We start from the raw sequence: 23094 nt of genomic DNA, 5'->3' as shown, positions 1-23094 counted from the left end.
AAAAGAATAATTGTTTTTGTCCTGCTGGTGGAATTAGTTTCAGAGCTTGTGCTGTGTACCAGGTTTGATACTGATCATGGTCAAGCACATGGAGAAATGATTCTTTGCAATATTTTATTTTCTTCTAGGTTGAAAGCATTAAGCAAATCTTTCTTCTGAACCTCAAGGATCCGCCTTTGTATAAGAATTATCCTCCAATGGCTGGAGCAATATACTGGTCCCGATTCCTTTTCCATCGGATCAAACGCCCTATAATTCGATTTCAAGAAGTAGAGGAGTTGCTTGCTAGTGAACATGGAAATGAAGTATGTTGGTTCTTTTGATATTTAATAAAGGAAGAAATACTTTCTTCATACCCTTCTTCTACAGGTGTAAAAGTGCTCTTATGTAGGTGAAGTTCCAAGAATGTCTTTGCACACAGCAAGCCATTAGAGATGAAAAGCTGATTTGGACCTTCCTGCTGTTTCCCAGAGAGACAGTGATAGAGTCAATGACAGAATTCAGGAGCCTAAATTCTTCACTGCCTGCATTAATTACAAGACATCACTTGTCCTCTTATCTAGCAAAAAATAGAAACCATATTGAGAACAGGTTAGTTGAACATTTCTCATGGTCTTTGAAATGAGTTATACAGAGTTTTCTTTTCTAGGTAAAACAAATGTATCTTCAAGTGGCCAAGAGGATGAAAGAATATGAAGATGAAAAATACAATCAGTGGAGACATGAGACAGAACAGATACTCCCACTGTTACTGAAAAATACACTGCTGACTGTCATCACTAGTGGATCTGCATCCCATGTTAATACAGAGACACTTGAGCAGGTGAGATACAGGAAGACAGTATACCAGATTTCTCTGTGGGGAAGAACTGAAACTTATGTGATGGTCAGTGAGATTTTTCTAAGAATGATATTTTAAGCACAGTTTTTGAAAGGAAGATTTCAAAAGTTCTGAGCTCAGAATTGTTTTTGTTCCTTTATAAGATATAGATGCTGAATGACCTGGCAAATGGATGAATGTTTTTTTTCTATGTGTTCTTCTGTGCCGTAATTCCTTTTAATTTTTGGATTTTGGTGCAACATCTTTGGGACATTACAACAAAACTTGGGACTGAAGTTAGGTGGAGGTGGGTTCCCAGCAGAGATCATGCAGACTCCTGTTCTAACTAAACTTTTGTCTGACTATGAACTTCCACTGGGATTTCTGTTGTGACTGATTGCAGCAGTATGTGAACAGAGGTGATTTCACTTGTTTCTTGTAATCAGCTTTCACTGAAGAGGTAGTTGTGTGTAATTTCTGAAATTAGAATGCTGAGGCTGCCTCAGTCTCTGGAAGTCAGCCATTCTGACTTTTACTGCCTTATCAAATGTCTCCAAGAGCTGACTTTTTCCTTGCATTGTAACAGTATGGTGTTCCTCTCCTTTCTGCTGCTCTTTCTTGTGTTGTAGAGCTCTGTAACAGAGGAGCCTGTCACTGCAAAGAAGAGTGTCCGCTTCATAGTGAATTTTTCTCCCATGCTTCAAGAGGTTATACTTGAAACAAAGTACATGGAACTACTAGGGTTTCCAGTCCCAGAAACAGCGAGATATGTGGCGTTACAGGAAGACAGATATCTTGGGTAAGGCTGTAACAGCGTATCTGCACACATACAGACTTACGGCAGTGTTTCAAGTGATTTCATTCCAAACTAGAATGGGCACTGAGTCATAAAATTCTGGAAATCTGAGAGGTCTTAGTGACATTTTTAAGGGTAAGATTACTAATGGCCATGTTGCACTAATAAGCTTTTCTCTGGCACCGTCTGCATCCTTTACCCTGTAGGACAACGTTATACAAATTAACATCTTATCAAAATCTGAGAGAAAACAAGGACAGTAATTTGTTTGCAATGAATTGTTAATGCCATTTAGATTTCAGCTCACATTTAAACTCACTGCTGCTTTCTTTTCATACAGCCTTGGATAAGTCACTTTTGCCCACATTATCACAGGCTTTTAGCACATGGGTATGGCAGTAGGAGCCCTAACTGGATTTTAAAGTTCACATGTTGAGTTCACTTATGCGCTTCAAACTGAGGCTGTCTTAAAAACCGAGTTGGGGCAGGAGAGGTTTTTCTAGCTACTATTTGACCTATATGAAATTTTTCTTTTGTTTGCAATAGGAAATTAATTGCATTTATAATCAATATATATTCAGTGGTTATCTTTGCAAATTGTGCTTTATATGGAAGTCTGAATGGAGTGATGGAAGCGATCTTCTCTTTGATCTGAGTTCAGCGCTGTATTTCCAAAAAATCATTATTTTTATGTTTTGTTGTTGTGTTTCTTACACTCCTTAGGTATAAAAATAGATTGAAAAACATGCTGGATGGCTATCACAAATTAATGGAAACACTGAATGAAGCAGAAGCCAAACTTCTTGATGACCATATTCAAGAACTCTGGAGTGTATTCAGATCAGGGCACAGAAGACTCAACTGGAACTCCTTAAGTAATAGAGATAGTATTTTAAAATGCCTCGCATACTGATTCTCAGTTAAAAAAATCTCTTTAATTCTGCAATCTGTTTTTTATGTCATATGACAGCAATGTATCCCTAAATGATACATCCTATTGCCATGGGTCAGGGTCAGAATAGTAGGTTAGACAAAGTCTGATTCAGGAAGGTATTTCTTTAGTTTGTATTGTATTTTTAACACTGAGTGGAAATGAATAGAGATGCTTAGATAAGAGCTGTAAGGAGCTAGATGAAGGGTTAGGTGAGAAATCATTTAATCCATCTTTCTGCAGAATGTCAGTTCATTCTCAGAGATAAAACACATCTGGATGAGGCAATTTTGATGCATTGGTGAAATATTTGTTAAAAGAAAAATACCCAAATGGTTGTGATTTATTTCAAGGTATTGGTGACTTTATTGTCCGATGCACACAATCCATCAGGAAGTTTGAAACACTTGTCCATCGGATTCATAATATTTCTGAAGACATAAGCAACATACTTCTGTTCATAGAATCAACAAATCTCTTTAAGTTTCCACTTTCAAAAAATGGTGATGAAGTTCCTGGTAAGCCTTCATATTTTCATTTCCAAGCTCTGTGATGCTGTATTTTGATCTGCCTGCTACTTTGCATTTTTAGTTGCTATGATCAACCCTTTTAATTGTTACCAAAACTAGTTACAGCAGTATTTAAAGGTGTAAGAGAGGAAGCACAATCAGAGCTTCAGTACCCTAAAGCTGACAGTTAGTGTCAATGAGAGAAACATAAAGATGAGCATGCAAGTAGATATTTGACTTGTGTCTACCTTGCTTTTGATCACTTTCCCCCTAGCTTTCCTTTGATTTCCTTATCTTTCTTGTATGCAGTAGTGTAGCCTTAGAGCTGCAATTTGTATGGAGTGTCAGCTCCCTTCTGCGCTATCTGAACGGGTTTTCTTAGATGGAAATTGTGGTGAGGTGATTCTCCCAGGTCTCCTTGGCACTTGAGTGGGTGGGTGGTGGATTCTTTCAGTGCTTTGTAAGTCTTAAAAAGGTTACTTTCACATCTAATGGTTGCTATTAAATAATTAAATCCATACAAAATCAGAGGGCTGAAATATTAATAAATTAAGTGTTAATCAGTGGAGATATTTTTTGTCAAGATCAAGTTAATGTTCACAAATATAGCCCAGCTAATTGTTCCGGTATGGAAGTCTGCTAGGTCTTTTTCAGTTAATAATTTTTTGTATCTTTTGCAGAAGCAAAAAATTTTTTTGAGTATGTTAAGTGTGAAAGAGCAAAAGATGTGGCACACATGGTTAGAAAGTATTCTGCAATTCCACAACTGCTAATAAAAGTGGAAGGACGAGTTGCCAGTACGAACAGTGGCAAATCTCCAAAATTAACTTCCTATTATGCATATTGGGAACAAAGGATTTATCAGGTGTTGACACAGTTAATTGTGAAGTAAGTCAATTGTTTGCTTAATGGATTTTCAGTCTTTCATCTTCAGGTTTTTCTGGGTCTGTCGATCAGTATGTGTACTGGTACTCTGTTTGAACACTTTGATAATTTGCAGTTTGAGACAGATTTGTATTTGTAATGTTTTGTTCCTGTGAAGAATGGAGAAGTGATAACAAGGTACAGGAGAAACCCAAATTCTGAGAAAATGGATATTGTCATGAGAAGAGAGAAATAAGATAGGTTTTCTGCAATGTATAGTTGCATATCCTTGGTTTATTTTTAAAATCATGGTTTTGTTTTCTAAAGAATACAATTTTGAGTTGGTGTCTGGGTGCCAGATGCATCCTTGTAATGCAGGAGTCATCAGTTCAAGAACAAATTTTTGTTGGTTTTTACTTTACCTGTTCTGCAGCTGCTGAGGCCAAGGAGATTCCTGTAGCAAGATATTATAAAGGCTTATATTATAAGCAAGACAATATTACAATGGTGCATTACAGGTTTATAAAAGCTCAGCCATCTCTTCTTCCCGTGATCCATGTTTTTGTAATCTGGTCCGTGCTCAGCTGACTTCATTGTGCTTTCTTGGCTGGACTCTTGCAATGGAGTTGACGGTAGCCTCAGGGTCCTTTTGCACCAGGGTATTCCTTCCCCATTTATTCCTTCCAATAGCTGCTTTTAACTAGTCAAACTTTTGCATTAAATCAGTATTAGTGGGACAGTTTTGCTCCAATACACATCAGTGTTTCCAGCTGAAATCCATGGTAACTGACTTCAGGCAGATCTGCTTACATATCTAAGCAATACTTGGTGATTACAGTCTCTTGTTAAGCATTTCGATGGGGGGGAAGCACCTGATTTTTACAATCTTTGACATACTTTTTTTTCTCTTGCCAGGAATTTGCAGGCTTTTAATGCGGCTGTTCTTGCAAAAGTGCCACTGTTCCAAACAGAAGCTATTTTATCTTTTCATGAGATAATCTTGCAACCTAATGCCAATGAGATTGATGAAATGACTGTTCAATGTATCCGAGACTGTGTGGAGGTCACTGAGGTGATTTTTGATAAGATTTACTTGTTGCCAGAGTTTGCTTGTGATTATAATGAATTAATCTTGCTTTATGTTTAAGCAAGCATAACTGTCAAAGGGAAGATTCATATTGCTTTATCTTGAAATCCAAATACCCAGTACGTTTTTCTAATTTTACAGACTGTCCTAATTTTAAAAACTGATGACAAAGGAAAAAAATATACTGTAAAGCTTCATGCAGTTTTTACTGTGGCAAAACTATTTGTTACTTTTCAGCAGTTTAGCAGTGTAAGGACATGAATTGGTTCTATAAATCAGCATACATCAGAAGGAAAAACTTTTCAGATTGCTTTGTAGATGTTGCTTTCTGATGTATGAATAAGCTGGTGGAGTAAGGATTGGGAGTAGCCTTCTCTATATTATGGCTCTTCTCAAAACCGGGAAAAAGCCAGTTGAGAAAATGTTGGGAGAAGGGCATCTAAGAAACATCTAGGACAGTGGGTTTACAGCAGATGAAATATCTAGCTTGCTGGCAAAGGTGTAGCAATATTTGCCTGCATGAATAAGTTCATGTTGAACTGCTTTCCAGAAAAGAACCCAAACATTGTGGCAGTGTTCCTGTCCTGTCCTGATGGAGAAATGATTCCAGGCATCACTGGAAATGAGTTGATTTAGTTTGTGTGCTTCCTGTGTTCAGATTTGTTTTTGTTCTGCTCCACTGCTTCATCCAGCCTGTTTGATCTAATACCTGTTTGTCTGTGTCATGCTATATTGTTGCTCAGCTGAGATTTTAAAAGCAGATTGAGTAACACATGGAAAGGTTTTGTTAGGATGAAACTAACTCTTCTCTCAAGTTTATGGGAAAAGGTAATCACTTTTTTTGCTGTTGAAAACCAATTGGTTTTAGAAATCATTCACACCACTTTCTACATAGTCTCCTAAATAATGGTGAATTTCTTCACTGACAGAGTTGTCAAGCACTGGAACAGGCTGCCCAGGGAAGTGATTGAAATCACCATCCCTGGAGGTATTTAAAAGACATATAGATGTGGCACTTAAGGAAGTGGTTTAGTGGTAGATTTGGCAGTGTTAGGTTTACAGTTAGACTTGATGTTCTCAAAGGTCTTTTCCAACCTAAATGATTCTATGATTCTATGAATGATTTGACTAAAATGACTCTTTGCAAAGTAACTGTTTTTAACCCTTGTCTTGAAAACTCTAGCATTTTGTACGATGGATGCATGGTACATGTATTGAATGCCCTCCTCAGCGTGTCAAGGAAGATGAAGTTATCACTTTCAGCTTTTACAGTGATGTCTCCCAGAACCCTCTGATAATTGAACAGGCTGTTCTCATCACTCAGAATGTCCACAGACTCCTGGCTTCTCTGAGCAAGTATTTGAACCAATGGAAGAGGTACGACCTGCTGTGGAAATTAGACAAAGGCATAGCTTTGGAGAAGTTAGCTGCAGAAAAGCCTACCTGTGTCACCTTTGATGAAGAGTTGCAGTTTTATATGAAGGTAGCTCAAGAAGTGAATGAACAGCCCTTGATTAAAGATGAGCAATGTATCAGGCTTCAGCTCACTCCGTTAGCCTACACAGTGCAGGAGAATGCTAGGGGCTGGGTGATTTCACTTGGAAAGTTGCTTAATGAGTCTGCAAGACAGGAGCTCTTTGGTCTTCAGGAGGAGATTCAGGTAGGTGTTTTCAGTTTGTTTTTGTTATCTTTATCACATAGACTGAAAACAAATCTGCGTATTATTTGCTGGTGTTTTGTGTTTGACTCGTCATTATAATTCTGCCTAATTGCTTTGTCAGTGTTGCTTCTGGAAATTATTTTTACTTCTTATAGAGATTATCACAGAATCTTAAGAGGCCTCCTGACTCCCTGGAAGATCTCAAAATTGTCCTTGGCACAATTGCGGAGATCAAAGGAATGTCCTTCGAGGTGGAACTGAAATACTTGGACATCTGGGAGAGATACCGAACTCTTGCAATGTACAATATTCCAGTAGGTGTATGTCTCATAAAACATTTCAAATTTGAGCTAGATGCCCATATGCCCCACATGTGAATGAATAAATGTTTTCCTTTTAAGCATTTTACAGAATCACAGTATTGTTGAGATTAGAAGGGATGTCTGGAGATTGTCTAGTCCAAACCTCCTTCTCAAAACAGTATCTCCACTTTAAAAAGGACATATTGCATATGTTTAACTCTGATTCAGATCAATTCAATGCTGGTTTTGTGTTTTGTGAATTTATAGTATTCCTTGTAATTATTTTTTGTGAGAGTTGTTGCTTGTTTTGTTGTAGGTAGCTAAAGAAGAACAAGAGATGGCTGATAAGATTAGGGAAAAGTGGGAGACTCTCTTCTTCGAAGCATCAGAAGTTGATCACAACCTTGGTGACATAAAAAGAACATTCAGAAAGGTAATATTTGTAATTAATATTGAAAAAAATTAGAAATGGAAGGAAAACAGTTTAAACACTGTTCTCTTTAGGTCACACAGCAACAAATTGAGGACTACAGCAAAGAGGTAGAAGCTTTTGCCCATAAATTCATGACCGAAGGGCCTGGTGCTGTTGGGGAAAATCTTGATAAAGGTAAGTGGATTAATGTGTGTAAAGTGGTGTCTTCAAAAAAATACTAGTCTTTGGACAATTCTTCAGATTTTATGTAAAACAAGAAAATTGTGCTTTCCTTATTAACATACAAACCAGGAATGTGAAACTTTTAGTACTGTAACTTCTACAGTCTGTATGCAAATGCTGTCTTATTTATTTCCCATGATCACTGGGATGGTTTATCTAGAAAAATTCCTCTCCCAGGCTTGGAACTCTTGGCCATTTTTGAAAAAGAAGTGGAAAATCTGGAAAAAATTCATCAGGAACTGCGCAGTGTTGAGAAACTTTTTGACCTGCCAGTTACAGTGTACCCTGATTTAATGAAAGCACAGGATGATGTGAAAGGCCTAAAGCAGATCTATGACATTTATGAATTATTAAGTGTAAGTATTGAACAATGTATACACAGGTGCACAAATATTCATGCACATACATACAGAAAAGGTGAGGAAGAGAAGAAGAGGTTGCACTGTCCTCTGGTTATTGTCAGCTCTGTTCTAAGCCTTTGCATGAAGTAAGATGTCACTTGTAATTGACTGTCGCCATGAAATGATTTTAATGGTGTTAGTACAGGACTAACAATGTCCCCGTAGTTGACCGAACAGATACTCTTATCAGACAGGAACAGACCTCCCTCCATCCCTAATAATTATTGGGTGACATTTTACTGCACGAGTCTCCTGATGATTTCAGTGGGACTACTTTTGGATGTCTTATGTGTACAGGTAACAATGGGTATCTCAGGCTTTTATTGATCTTAAATATTTTTTAGTAAGTTTTATTTTTCCAGAATTAAAATGCCATGTAAAATATGCTTTTAAGGATGCTTTTCCTGTTCTCCATATTTCCTTTTGATTATTTCTTATACAACTGGCTGTGTTTGGCTATGAATCTGGCTTGGACATGAACATGTCTCTTCTCTGTTTGTAACATGTTAATACAATTACATCTGCACTCTCACTGTGGTTTCTAGATTCTGCTGTAGTGGAAAGATTTTTTTTGGGCTCAGAACTAAAAGGAAATATGACTTTTTTCCTCCTGATGACCTTGTTCCCAGGCAGCTAAAAAGGAGTGGTCTCAGACCCTCTGGACAAACCTCAATGTCCAGTTTCTTCAGGAAGGAATCGAAGGATTTCTTAAAGCATTTCGAAAGCTGCCCAAACAAGTACACAGTATGCCAGTAGCCTTTCACTTGGAAACAAAAATGAAGGCATTTCGAGACTCCATTCCTTTGTTGCTTGATTTGAAAAATGAAGCTTTGAGAGAAAGGTTTGCTTTGATTTATTTAAATGAATTTTATATATATAGGAAGATTTTATTTGTTTTGTTAGAACTTTTAATTTCAGTTACTGGGGTCATGCCATGTCCTGCTGCTTGAAACTTCACTTTCTGCTTAATTAACTTGTGTAATAGCATGCAAGGTGACTACAATGACTAGGATACTTTATGTATTCAAAATACTAGCTCCTGTTTAAAACAGTAGAGTGCTAAACACAGTTTCATTATTATATATTAAACTACAGTTGGTTTCACTTTTGCTGTATCATGGTGGTTGGTACAACTGTTGATGTGTCAATTTAAAACAGGCATTGGCAAGACCTTATGGAAAGAACAGGAACACGTTTTGAAATGACAAAAGAAACATTCACTTTGGAGAATATGTTCAATATGGAACTTCAAAGGCACTCAGATGTTATCAGTGAAATAGTCAGAACTGCTGTTAAGGAACTTAGCATTGAGAAGGTAAGGTAAAAAATCATAATAAAACTAAAAAGACATAGATGACAACAGTCCGTGTTTTATTTGATAATTTTATATTGGCATGATGGGAAGTTTGGCCATCTTTAGGGAGCTGCCATGATGTGACTAATGGCAACTAAGATCAATAGTTCTGTTAATAAGCTACCGCATGGCACAGAATCCTAGCTATTGTGGCATTGCCAGCAGTATATTGGATTTCTGTTATTAAAATAAGCAAGTTTGGCCTATGAAAAAGGATCCAAAGAAGGATCTATTCTGTTGCCATCATGTTTTGAAACAGACCCTTCTTTATAAACCAGAGTTTCATTTTTATGCTAAGATTATAGTTTTCTGGTTCTGGAAGACTGAAACCTGTGTCTTTTTATGCTCACATGCAGGGTGTGAAGGAAATAGCAGAAACATGGGAACACCTGAAGTTCACTGTGCAAATGTACTTCAAAGGCACTGAGAAGCGAGGCTTTATTCTGGGATCTGTGGATGAAATTCTAGAGATTCTTGATGACAACAATGTCAATCTTCAGAGTGTTTTAGGCAGTCGATTTGTGGGCCCTTTCCTTTCAACAGTTCACCACTGGGAAAAAACTCTGTCATTTATTGGTGAAGTAATTGAGGTAGGAAGGAAAGTGCTGGACTAAATAATTATTGTTTATTATTTATAATCAGTTTTCTATTGTTTGTATTTTTTTCTTTAATGATAACATTTGACTCTTAGATCTGGATGGTGGTTCAGAGAAAATGGATGTACCTGGAGAGCATCTTTATTGGTGGAGATATCAGATCACAACTTCCAGAGGAAGCCAAAATATTTGACAGCGTAGACAGGATGTTTAAAAAGGCAAGTTACTGACTTGACTTGTGATCAGCATAATTATTTAGTGCATTTTACTTCCAGTTCCATAGTTCACTGTAGTCTTCTGTGCCATTTGTAACACTGAGAATGGTATGTTACAATGAATTGAATATGAGATTGGGGAATCCAGGAACTCATGTTTTGTTTCACAGCTGTCATAAACAGAAGACTTCCCCTGATTAAGCTAAAGTGGACAGAGGTGTGATCCTTGGTTGGCAGTATGGGGCAGGCAGAATCCCCTTTTCCTTTCATTGGATACATCTTTTTACCTTTACGATGATAATAAGAAGCTTAGATGTGTTTCTATAGATTAAGGACCTATATACATGCTAAAAAGACTTTTCTGGTATAATCTGTTCTCATACTGAACACATACTCCCACTATGAATATGGTTTATTTCTCTTTTTCCCGTCTGCAAAACTGAGATAGTACTGTGATTCTGAAATGCTCTGTTTGTCCTTTACCTCGAGGACCGCTGTATGCAGGAGCAAATTCAGGTATATGCTTAGGCTTGCATGACTTAGGATACAGGTTTGTCTTGCTTTCATTTGCTTTTACAGTAGTATCTCCATGCTCCCAGCTTTGAAAGCATACTATCTCCATGTTTTCATGCAGCAGTTCAGTAACAGGAAGTCATATTTAAAACCCTTAATTCAATTCTCTTAAGAATCTATACTGCTTGTGCTGCTTCTATGCTTTGTCAGTAGTTAAATATAATTTAATATAATCCATTGTTGTTTAGTATTTTCTAAACTTTCTTTTCCTTCTATGTAGATAATGGATGAAACTGTAAAAGAACCAGCGATAAAAAAATCCTGTGAAGCTCCAAATCGTCTATCAGACCTCCATCATATAAATGATGTTCTGGAGATATGTCAGAAAAGCTTGAATGATTATTTGGATTCCAAGCGAAATGCTTTCCCAAGATTTTTCTTTATATCTGATGAGGAGTTGCTTAGTATCCTTGGGAGTAGTAACCCGCTTTGTGTCCAGGAACACATGATAAAGGTACAATGTCTGGCTTTCCACAGTACCTTGTACTTTTAGGTGCTTTAAAAAGTTTAACAGACTACACTGTACATGTTGTTAAGGATGGGCTAATATTTACTGCATACAGAGAGCATCCTGGCAGCATCTTGAAGAAGCTTCTGAATAACCAAATCAAATCTGATCAATAGCCTCTCCTGGTTCTCATACCTGCCAGTAGCAGTTATGGTAGAGGGAAGCTGGCAGAGGAACATTCAAGATACACCAGAATGGCTAACCATTAAAAAACCTTCCTGTAGCTCCTGATAGATCTTTATTTTCTAGAAAAAAAATCAGTGTCATTTGGGCCAGATCATCTGCTTGTTTACTTTGCAATTGGGCTGCTGAGCTATATATCAGAATTTGTATTTGATTACTTACAAGTCAGATCCATTTCTCTATAATCCATGGAAATTTTCTTTCAAGATTAAATGGGGGCTAATGTAATTAAGCACTTACATCTTTGAAGCTCTGTTTCTAAAATGGCAGTGAATTTCTTTGTTGGTGCATTTCAGATGTATGATAATATAGCCTCCCTGAGGTTTCAGGATACTGATAGTGATGAGACAATTGCAACAGCCATGATTTCAGCAGAGGGAGAGGTGATGGATTTTCGGCAGGCTGTAGCTGCAAAAGGCAGAGTGGAGAACTGGATGACAGCAGTGCTAGCAGAAATGAGACGAACGAACAGACTCCTGACTAAGGAAGCTATTTTTCGATACTGTGAAGACAGAAGCAGGTGAAACAATCAGTGTCAAGGATAGCATAAATGCTTTATGTATTATTATGAGCCTGTTGTGATATAGAAAAGCAAAGACAATTTTTTAATTTGTACACAATTTAGCCTGTGTTTCTGTATGTGGAGGGATATGAATACATGCATGTGCAGTATTTTAACTGACCAGAAAAAACTTGTGTTATATATCATATCTAATTTCCTAAGTCTTGGCGGTTTATTTTTAGTGCTGTGTGCACAGTATGTTTTTCTTGCTATGAATTGCACTTGGCAATCTTTACACATGGAATCGGCAACTTTTCTATCAGAGTATTTCCTAAGCTTTTGAAATGCTACAGCACACCTTGATAGAATTGTTTGGTTCATGTTGTAGTTGTTGCAGAAACAGGAGGAACAACTTCTTCTTTTTTTTTTTCCTTCCCTTTTTTTCTTTTTTTCCTATCCTGATCAGTTACTTGGAATAAACAGTAACTCAGACTTCCTCACTATATGTATTTTCTGTAGAGTTGATTGGATGTTACTCTACCAAGGCATGATGGTGCTGGCTGCTACTCAGGTGTGGTGGACTTGGGAGGTAGAGGATGTCTTTCGGGAAGTGAAGAAGGGAGAAAAACAGGCAATGAAACTTTATGCTAAAAAAATGCATAAGCAAATTGATGACCTGGTTACCCGCATTAGAATGCCTTTGAGCAAAAATGACAGGAAAAAATACAACACTGTTCTCATTATTGATGTTCATGCCAGAGACATTGTTGATACATTCGTAAGAGACAGGTAAACACTGCCCCCCAACCTACTGAGAAAATACCAAATGCATAAATTGTATTTCCATCCTTTTACTTCATGTGAGCAAATCTCTCTTGTGCAGCATTCTGCAGGCTCAGGAGTTTGAATGGGAAAGCCAGCTGCGTTTTTACTGGGACCGAGAGCCAGATGAACTGAATGTGCGGCAGTGCACGGGAACATTTTCCTATGGTTATGAGTATATGGGTTTGAACGGACGTCTTGTGATTACCCCGCTTACTGATCGTATTTATCTTACACTCACACAGGTATATATTCGAGGAGATTTTTACTAACAAGGTCTTTTAAAATACACTTCTAGGCAATCACATAATTGTTTTATTGCCACTTCCTGTTATCTCCTAGATGCCAATGTGAACACTAATGTGTTCAAAATCAGTTGTGGTATCATAACGTGATTGCCTCAGAGATAATATAGAATGCATTCACAGATAGAATTTGAGGCTTTTTGTACCCAAGGGTTTAATTTGTGATTTTGCTACCAACCTTATATAAGTTTAATCCAAGCTTTGCTTTCCTTTTTGGTTGGTCCCCAAAGGCTTTATCAATGTTTTTGGGAGGAGCGCCAGCAGGGCCAGCAGGTACAGGGAAAACAGAAACAATCAAGGATCTGGCCAAAGCACTGGGCTTGCTTTGTGTGGTGACAAACTGCGGAGAAGGCATGGATTTCAAAGTAAGTTAAAGATCTGTGTTCTCTGATAAAGTGCCAGTTACTGCTCCTTTTTGGTCCCCATGATAAAGTCATATTCTGAACTTCTGCATAAGTATCTCCCTTAAAGATACCATGCTGATTGATATGAAATATAGTAAAAAAATACCTATTTTGAATAAATTCCTGAAGGAATTTCAGGTGCTTTCAAGGAGGGGAGCAATGACTAGGTGGTATGTGTTTAAGCTCATCATAGGCAATCTGCACTTGGCAAGTAATTACTGCAAGACCTTATGACAGATTGCTAGCTTCTGCATATGTAAATATCTAGAGGTTTTACCCAGTCATTAAGAGTTTTAACATACTCCAAAGTTTGTTGATGCTGAGTGTTTAATACATTCATTGCTGAGAAGTTTTTCTTCTTGTTCCTGATAGGCAGTTGGTAAAATTTTCTCCGGTCTTGCCCAGTGTGGAGCATGGGGATGCTTTGATGAATTCAATCGTATTGATGCTTCTGTGCTTTCAGTCATTTCTTCTCAGATTCACACTATTCAAAATGCTTTAATGAATCAGTTGAAAACATTTCAGGTAAACATTAAAAATGAAGAGTAATTGTGAAGGCTGATCTTGTTTTTGAGGCCGAGATTCAGGGTTAGACCCCATCATTCGGTCAAAGGGCTGCTCCTTCTGTAATTCATTTGCGCTGAACATTTCAAACTCCAGAGTATGTACTCTCATTTTCAGAGATGTTAAATCCTTGCTGATTTCCTAATCCTTTGCTAGGTTCTTCCTTTGTGAAGTGGGATAAAAGTCAGCTAAATAGGATAACAGTAAGCAAATGGGATAATAGTATGCTAGTAATTACGGAGAGAAGTAACGGTGTGGATTGTGAGGCTTTATTTACTGATATTTATTGGAATTCAAAGCCCTCAGACAGAAAATTTGATTGAGTAGTGTGAAATGTTTTGATATTTATACCCAAGATACAAACAGTGGGATGAATGTAACTGGATGACTACCTAAAGCTAAATATTTTAACATGTTGTCTTAAGTAGGTGCCCCAGTATTGCTGCTTTTCTGTTTGAGCAAATAGTACTATTTAATTCAATTCCAAATATGCATTGTTCTAATGTTTTCTTATGCCTTTAGTTTGAAGGGCAGGAAATTACCCTTGATAGCCGTATGGGCATTTTTATTACGATGAATCCTGGTTATGCTGGCCGAACTGAGCTCCCAGAGTCTGTAAAAGCTTTGTTCAGGCCTGTGGCTGTTGTTGTACCAGATCTTCAACAAATCTGTGAAATCATGCTCTTTTCTGAAGGGTTCCTTATGGCAAAGGTAAGAAAATTTTATTACTGCCCATACCCGTGTATATACCTGTGTATGGACAGCCAGTGTTTGGTTGTGGCTTACACATTTGTGATTCTCTAACTTAAATCTCAAACAGATCCTTGCCAAAAAGATGACAGTGCTATACAAACTGGCAAAGGAACAGCTTTCTAAACAACATCATTATGATTTTGGACTGCGGGCCCTTAAGTCAGTGTTGGTGATGGCTGGAGAACTGAAAAGAGGATCAGCAGACCTCAGTGAGGTAGATCTGCTACTTAGTTACCCTGGGAGCATCATCGTTTTCATTAGGAAGAGGATGTGTTTACACATCTGCTGTAGTTTGCATTGGAAATAGGAGCATTGGTGTTATTTGTCTTATTCGTTCACTTTGTTCTTACTGAGTTTCATTATGCCCTCTGCCAGCAAATTACCATCAGAACTCAAGTCAGAGTAGGGAAATCTATAGAAAATGAGGTATTTTACTTTTTGTTAAGTACAGGATGCAAATAGCCAGATGAATGTCTCTGGATGAATAGCGAAAGGTGCTTTTTGAACAGTGAGTGCTCCAGTTGCGCAGTTGTTAATTGTGTAGCTTAAGTAGTACAGTAAACTTATAAATGAAAATTTTTCAATACTGCATCGCTTTTTATGGCTTTCTTTTATGATTGTTTTTTATTTCTATATGTATGGTTGTGATACCCAGTTGCCTAGGGGAATTCTGATTCAAATTTCTTCTTAAAAACTTGGAGACAGCTGAAGGAAACCCTCCTCTAAAGTTATGTACAGATGCACATTGCAGGTTGGCAGGAAGTTTGGGTCTAAATGATGCTGTCAAGGCGACTACAGAACTTGGGTAGTTCATAAGACAGTTGGTTCTTTTAACATCAAATCAGGGAAGCTGCGACGTGGGCTGCTCCAGCCATTTGGCATTTGGTTAATATGACAGAAGCCGGCAGTGCATTATTCTTGGATATTGGTCTGCTTAATCCTTATAAAATAACCTTTGTTTCCACTAGCAACTGATGCCAAGAAAACATCCTCAGAGCTGTACTGCAGTAATCGGGCACTAGTTTTTAGAGATATTTGAAGTTACTACTTGTTGGATAATTGGTTAGCTATTTGGTAAAGATTGATTCTGCTATGTGTTGTCTAGGAAGTTGTACTGATGAGAGCTCTGCGAGATATGAATCTTCCTAAACTTGTGTTTGAAGATGTACCTCTCTTCCTTGGCTTAATCTCCGACCTGTTTCCTGGCCTGGATTGCCATCGAGTCCGCTACCCTGATTTTAATGATGCTGTAGAACAAGTGCTGGAAGAAGGGGGTTATGTTGTTTTACCAATCCAGGTATAAAAAATACTAATTGCATGAGGTTTTTTTTGCAAATGTTAGGCTGGATATGTGTTGCTGCTCTCTGGTGTGGCTCCAGGAAAGCTTAGCTGGTACAGAGCAGCTGCTGCTCTTGTCCATAGAAGAATTATGGACAGCAGTCTATTAAATCAATATTTGTTTTTCAGGTGGATAAAGTAGTTCAGATGTATGAGACAATGTTAACTCGTCACACTACAATGGTAGTTGGACCTACTGGAGGTGGCAAGTCAGTTGTCATTAATGCTTTGTGCAAGGCCCAAAACAAGTGAGTGTATAAAATTTGATGGGTGGAAATCAGGTTGTAAAATGGCATAGTCTGCATTATTCAGCTCTGTGTAGTCATCACAGGATCAATAGCTGACCATAATATTTGCTTGGGTTAGTATGAGATGGTGTTGTGTCATTTTAATATTGCTTTTCTTGCTGTATCTTTAGGCTGGGATTATTGACAAAGCTTTACACACTAAACCCTAAAGCTATGAGTATGATTGAGCTTTATGGGATCCTTGACCCTACCACACGAGACTGGACAGATGGAGTCCTGCCAAACATTTTTCGGGTTATCAACAGGCCTACTGACAAAAAAGAGCGAAGGTAGACAACTAGAAATTACTGTGACCATTTTTAGAAACTGAATTTTACAAAAAATATTAGATAATGCACTATTTAAAAACAAATGCTAAATAAATGGAGAGTGTCTAGGGGTCTTTCTGTCTTCTGTAAGTTTCTAGCCTCAGTGAGATGAATGGAAACTATGCAATTATGAAAAATGAATGGGAGGCTTGAAAGCACCTGGATTGACACCATTGATGGCACTGGATTCTGAAATATGTTAGTAAAATCAGAGCTTAGTCAGTGCCCCTTGGCTCCTGTATCCACAGGTACATTCTGTTTGATGGTGATGTAGATGCTCTCTGGGTTGAAAACATGAATTCTGTCATGGATGACAACAAGTTATTGACCCTAGCAAATGGGGAGCGGATTAGACTTCAGTCGCACTGTGCTTTGTTGTTTGAGGTAAGTAGTGACTGTACTGTGTAATACAAGGGAAGGGTTACATACAGATGGATCTACAAAGCTGAAAAGCAGTTACTGTGGCTGTTCTTTGTTTAAGTGTATGATTATCTTGTGTGATTATTTTACAGGTTGGCGACTTACAGTATGCATCTCCTGCCACTGTATCCCGCTGTGGAATGGTCTTTGTAGATCCTAAAAATCTGAAATACAAGCCCTACTGGCAGAAGTGGATCCAAGAAAGAAGAAATGAGGTGGGAATTTCTGCACTTGTTCACATTAAATACCGAACTGTAGACAGCTGTAAAAAAAAATTTGCAAAGACAGTCTAATCTTCTGATAAAAAATCTAATCACTAGGCCTGTGGCAGAGGGCTAAAGAGGGTTCCCAGCTTTTCTAATTTGTGATTGTTTCTGAGAAGTGAAGAACAAGAAAATGAATTTACCTGATCTCCAAAGAATTAACAGTGAGCTTAGGTCCTTGTTTCTTACATTTAGTTTAAAAAACCAAGTCCACAGGGAGCTGCAGTAAGACAACTTAGTTGCTAGCACCTGATGCTAGCACCCTCACCTGCTCACCAGTCCATACAACAGCATCACATTTCTTCATGTGACTGTGCCCTGTCTTTGGTAGAAGTGACTTCTTCAGGAACAATCATACTTGGTCAGCCAGGTATTCATGGGAAGCTCTGCTGTCAAAAATTGGCTTTCCGGGTTTCTGTGTCCTGAATCATTGTCCTTTTTGTTCCTCAGCAAGAGAGAACTGAATTGAATCGTCTCTTTCAAAAATATGTGCCCTATCTTACTGATATGATTGTAGAGGGAATTGTGGATGGCAGACATGGGGAAAGACTGAAGACCATTGTTCCTCAAACAGATTTAAATATGGTAAGGAACAGAGAGTAAAGGTTGAAAAAGTTTACCTGAAAAGAGAAATGGAATGATAGAGAGAGTAAAATGTTCCAAATAAAGCATGGTAGAGTCTGTGCTGAAATGTCAGTTTGCTAGTGATGAGCACCAAGAGAGAAAAGAAACAGTAATTTCCTAACAGTGCTCTTCTAGTGTCATTAATATGCGTATCAGTACATACACCTGGAAGGATAAAGGATCAGCAGACACTCAAAATGGTTGAAAACGTATTAAGAGTTTTCATGCACCTAAATGGCAACTCTATTTACAGTTTTGTCTTGTTTTACAACAGGTGGTACAGTTGACTGTGATGCTGGAAGCTCTAGTTGTGGTACAGCCTGATGATCCTGATGTTCTGGAGTGCTTTTTCTTGGAAGCTTTGTATTCCTCCTTAGGTGCTGCTCTTGTTGATGCTGGGAGAATTAAATTTGATGAAAATGTTAAACGTATTTCCTGCATGTCTACTGTTCATGATGACAACATCCTGGCTAAGCCAGGGGAGCTGCCAGGTAGGATCTCATCATAATTTAGTCTGAATTCCATTGATTATATTAGAAAAGTGTTAGTTTCCACGAAGGCAGAGCATCCTTCTTCCTTCCAGCTAGCTATCTTGGCTACAAAATATGCTCTCTGAAGGACTATCACTGAAAACCACATAGAGATACTGATGCTAGATAACTGTCAGCTACTGGTCTGTCCTCACAGAACAGTACTTTTCTATGCCAAGCTGCAGAGATAAACAGTGAAAAGAAAAGTAAGACATGAAAGTCAGTGGAAGGTGCTTAAAAAGCGATAATATGATCCAAGTGCTGGATTAGGAGAATTTTGGTTGATGTCTTAACTGGGTTAAATGACAAGTAAACAGAACACAGTGTTGCCCAACTTGGTCCAGAATCCTACCCTTCACTTTCATTTCAATCAGATTATTTTCTTATGAAATATTTCAGTGTCCTAGAAAACTTCTAGTTACTTAATCATTTGCAGGTCAGCTGCCAACTTTGTATGACTTTCACTTTGATGGATTTCAAAAAAAGTGGGTACCTTGGATGAAACTTGTTCCTGAATATATTCATAACTCTCAAGTGAAATTTCTTGACATTCTAGGTGAGTGTAAAATAAAATACAGTGATAATATGTCTTTAATTTATAATGTGCTGCCACTGAGTACATGGCAGTTAACATGAGACATCCTCTTTCTTTACTGAAGGTCTTCCACTTAGGTTCAGTTTTTTGTGATGGCACAAATCAATTTCTTTAATATTGTTGTCACAGTGGTTTAGCAGGAATAGAGTAGATATTTACAGCACTGTGTAATAGAGAAATGAAGAAAGGATTAAAAGCTTGTTTCAGTTAATAAGGGTTATTAGGAGCTAACAATGCCTTTTACAAGCTAGAATAGCAGAATATTCATGGTCTATGCTACCAGAAGCTGTAGGAAAAATGCCGGCTCCATGGTTCAAGTACTTGGTAGTTAAACATTACATTCTTAAGGCAGTTATTGGTTGTTACTCCAAGCACTGTGTAATGGTGACAGGTGCTTTTCATAGTTAAGGACAAATTAAGGCAGGTTACTTTACAGTAATACTTTGGCAAGCACAGCTTAACTTCACTGACACAGGAGACAATTATATGTTCTCTAAAAGTTGCTCCTAATGGCAGGCAATTCACAAAGAAAAAAAATCACCTCTGTAGAGTTCTGGGAAAATGCCTATGATCCAAATAAATCCTGATTATATCCTTGAAATAGGGATTAAATGGAGTTTAACCAGTCCATGACCCTCCTATATGGAAGATAACTTCTTTTTTAATATATCTATAGGATGAGCGATCCTGATGATAAAAGCTGAAAAGAGATGGCTGAGCAATTAAAACTTTTTTTCAGCATTGTTAGTGAGTTGATATTTCAGATTTTGTCTTTGTACAACTGCATGTTAATACCTTGAGAGTCTGATCCAGCACTATTCTATAAATATAAATCCCCAGCTGTACTGCATTTTAATTTAACCTGCCATCATATTCATGATCTTTTTCAGTGCCTACAGTGGATACAACACGCACTACTTGGTTACTGGAACAGATGGTAAAAGTAAAACGCCCAGTTGTTCTTGTAGGTGAATCGGGTACATCTAAAACAGCAACTACACAAAACTTCCTAAACAATTTGAACAAAGACCGTAATGTATGTATGAGGCATTTTGTCATCTTTGTAAATCTGCCTTTTCATTCTTTGTCCTTATGTTAAATTTGCATTGTGAACCCTGAGTCTGTGGGTAGCAATGTTGACTTTAGTAATGTGACTGCAATCTTCACAACCGAACTGTGTGAATGATTTGAGAATCCTTCAGGATCAAAGACATTTGATCTACCATGTACAGATTCAGTTTGATAAAGTAAATATGTATTATTGAAGTGCTAAGAATGGGATTACTTTTCTTTTTCATCTGTAATTCAAGTGAATAAATGGACCATAGAAATCTTTCCTGTATGTCTGACACTCTAATATAAAGAATATTTTTTGAATGCGCTAGTTAAAAAACCCCAAACAACAGATAAAAATCCATTCTTATCCATTTCCTCTCCTTTGCAGCTGCTGCTAGTAATTAACTTCTCTTCTCGTACAACATCAATGGACGTTCAGAGAAACCTAGAGACAAATGTAGAGAAACGAACTAAAACCACTTATGGCCCTCCTATGGGAAAACGTCTCATTGTTTTCATTGATGATATGAATATGCCACGGGTAAGTGCCATTAATTTGCAAGGTAGTATAGAAACATTTCGGGTGGCACTGACATGGTCTCTTCATACACAGAGTCAATTAATTACAAGTCAAAGATATTTATGGTAAGTGAGTAACTGGATTTCAGTTTAGGATCTTCAGAAAGTGGGATTTGTGTGCAGTGGGGAGTGTTTCTGTCTGTTACAGTATTTGTCCTATATGTAAGAGAGATCCTGTTGGATCATTTCTTTATGCCATTAAAATCATGTCTCTGTGGCCTGATACTGGCTGCAGGTGGTGTATTGTAGAAACCATCCCTTTCTCTTTACAAAGGGAGCAAAAGAGGACATGTGCATTTAGATTATCACAGAGGCACTTTTCCCATAGGAGACATTGGAATGAATGTTCACAGTCAGTGCCAGAGCTTTGCAAAGTGTCACTTAGTCCTTGTGATGTTCTCCAGAGTATGGAGCACAATATTTCCACATTTTATAGCAGTAATTGGCATGCCGATGTACTGTGCTTTGAATATCTTGACTCTTTTGTGTTACAAAGGTTGATGAGTATGGCACACAGCAACCCATTGCCCTGTTGAAGCTGCTGCTAGAGAAAGGTTTCTTCTATGACCGTGGTAAGGAGATGAACTGTAAACTTCTTCAAGACCTGGGTTTTATTGCTGCCATGGGGAAAGCTGGAGGAGGTCGGAATGAACTTGACCCTCGATTCATCTCACTCTTCAGTGTTTTTAACATGCCTTTTCCTTCTGAGCAATCCCTGAGTTTGATCTATGCCTCCATCCTGAAAGGCCACACTGCGGTAATTTCACTGTTTTTTAAAGGATTGCTCAACAGGTTTATTATTTTGAAATATAAATTTACTTCTGTGCTTTCGCTAGACCTGAAATCTTCTGTTATCAGGCTTTCTTATATTTAGAACCTCATGCAAACCTTTCCCTTCCTCTTCTCTTTCTTGATGGGTTTACAGTGTTTTGATAAATTCTTGAGTAATAGGTAAACATTCAAGTCAGCAGGTCATTTATAAACTTGGTGCTTTTCATAGGTTGGAACCTGTGAATGATTTGGTTATGGTTCCTGTAAAGAAAAGCAACAAAGATCAGCAAACTTTTTCCTGAATGACAGTAAAAAATTTAATGTAATGCAGTAGACTGCATTACTAGCAGATAACCTGCAACTTTATATAAGAAAAGAACAGTTTATTTTTTCTGTTAAAAAAGTGCTGTGGAAATTCCGGTCATTGAGTTCAATGTTACTGTCAGCACTCTGCAAGCTCAGGAGTGAAGATGGGGCCTGTCCAAAACATTCAACTGCACAAAGTTCATACAGAGGAATACGAATTTCTGAGTATGTTTGCCTTCAGTTATTTGAAATACACCAAGCAGGTTTAAAAGCTGGAAAGCAGAATATGTTTAATAGCATTGAGTTCTCTTGGGACAGTCTCATGGAAACACCTCTTCTTTCTCATGTTTGCAGATGTTTAATCAGTCTATATCAACCATCTCTGACAAGATTACTGCATGTACTTTGGAGCTTTATAAAATGATTACTTGTGACCTACCTCCTACTCCTTCCAAATTCCATTATATTTTTAACCTGCGGGATCTTTCCAGGGTCTATAATGGACTTATTCTTACAACTCCAGAGAGGTAAGAACAGAAAAATTGTCTCCAGTGCTCCCACATCTATTTATATTGCATGAACCTAGATGAAGATGAAGTAATATGGTATATGAAATCAGTCATGTTTGGACACTTTTCATTAGACCTTTGCCACAATGAGAAAATGTTCAGTAACATCCGAAATTGTGATCTTACACTTGATGACAAATGCTGGTGCATTACTCTTTCTTAAATTAGGTATTCAGAGGTAAAAATGCAAGCAAATTAGTTATTATGAAAAGAACAAAACCAAAAAGAGTAAAGTAAGTCAGTCCAGAATTTGGTCAGTGTTATTAACCATATACCTTAGGCATCATGTCAGCTCATTTGGTGCAGTCTGGTATTTCGATGTGAATTCAGGTTTCGAACAGTGACCCAGATGGTGAGAGTTTGGAGAAATGAGTGCCTGAGGGTTTTCCATGACAGGCTGAATAATGAAGCAGACAAAGCATTGGTGAGTAATTTCTTTCAATTTTTAGTAGTCACTGACTGTTACTATGGCAACTAATTTGCAACAACATTACCAACTGTTGCACTCTGGTCTTGCAGTCAGACTGCAGATTTGTCTAACCACTATATTGCTCCATTAATTATAAATGTGGCCCATGGAGTTTTCTTTTCTAAAATAAAGTGACTATGGCAGACTAAGTGAG

General features: G+C 37.7%; 1 protein-coding gene across 1 annotated transcript in view; it reads left to right on the top strand.

The window, feature by feature from the left end:
- DNAH10 (dynein axonemal heavy chain 10) overlaps window positions 1–23094 on the top strand; it is a 57054-nt gene that overhangs the window by 10271 nt on the left and 23689 nt on the right. The window contains exons 12-48 of the mRNA XM_056357882.1: window positions 129–305; window positions 650–823; window positions 1450–1619; window positions 2340–2491; window positions 2901–3065; window positions 3737–3944; window positions 4836–4992; window positions 6191–6667; window positions 6823–6985; window positions 7290–7402; window positions 7474–7576; window positions 7802–7980; window positions 8655–8866; window positions 9184–9340; window positions 9736–9969; window positions 10071–10193; window positions 10984–11217; window positions 11751–11974; window positions 12476–12745; window positions 12840–13023; window positions 13314–13448; window positions 13860–14012; window positions 14574–14762; window positions 14872–15018; window positions 15910–16101; window positions 16272–16390; window positions 16561–16719; window positions 17007–17142; window positions 17271–17393; window positions 17892–18026; window positions 18340–18556; window positions 19032–19151; window positions 20081–20226; window positions 20635–20787; window positions 21322–21582; window positions 22257–22429; window positions 22802–22895. Coding sequence (XP_056213857.1) covers window positions 129–305; window positions 650–823; window positions 1450–1619; window positions 2340–2491; window positions 2901–3065; window positions 3737–3944; window positions 4836–4992; window positions 6191–6667; window positions 6823–6985; window positions 7290–7402; window positions 7474–7576; window positions 7802–7980; window positions 8655–8866; window positions 9184–9340; window positions 9736–9969; window positions 10071–10193; window positions 10984–11217; window positions 11751–11974; window positions 12476–12745; window positions 12840–13023; window positions 13314–13448; window positions 13860–14012; window positions 14574–14762; window positions 14872–15018; window positions 15910–16101; window positions 16272–16390; window positions 16561–16719; window positions 17007–17142; window positions 17271–17393; window positions 17892–18026; window positions 18340–18556; window positions 19032–19151; window positions 20081–20226; window positions 20635–20787; window positions 21322–21582; window positions 22257–22429; window positions 22802–22895 — 6528 coding nt within the window. The remainder of the gene's footprint in view (window positions 1–128; window positions 306–649; window positions 824–1449; window positions 1620–2339; window positions 2492–2900; window positions 3066–3736; window positions 3945–4835; window positions 4993–6190; window positions 6668–6822; window positions 6986–7289; window positions 7403–7473; window positions 7577–7801; window positions 7981–8654; window positions 8867–9183; window positions 9341–9735; window positions 9970–10070; window positions 10194–10983; window positions 11218–11750; window positions 11975–12475; window positions 12746–12839; window positions 13024–13313; window positions 13449–13859; window positions 14013–14573; window positions 14763–14871; window positions 15019–15909; window positions 16102–16271; window positions 16391–16560; window positions 16720–17006; window positions 17143–17270; window positions 17394–17891; window positions 18027–18339; window positions 18557–19031; window positions 19152–20080; window positions 20227–20634; window positions 20788–21321; window positions 21583–22256; window positions 22430–22801; window positions 22896–23094) is intronic.

This window comes from Falco biarmicus, chromosome 1 (assembly GCF_023638135.1).
Source record: "Falco biarmicus isolate bFalBia1 chromosome 1, bFalBia1.pri, whole genome shotgun sequence".
In the NCBI taxonomy this organism is placed as follows: domain Eukaryota; kingdom Metazoa; phylum Chordata; class Aves; order Falconiformes; family Falconidae; genus Falco; species Falco biarmicus.
The sequence above is the reverse complement of the archived record's forward strand: the minus strand, read 5'-3'. Positions and strand labels throughout refer to the sequence as shown.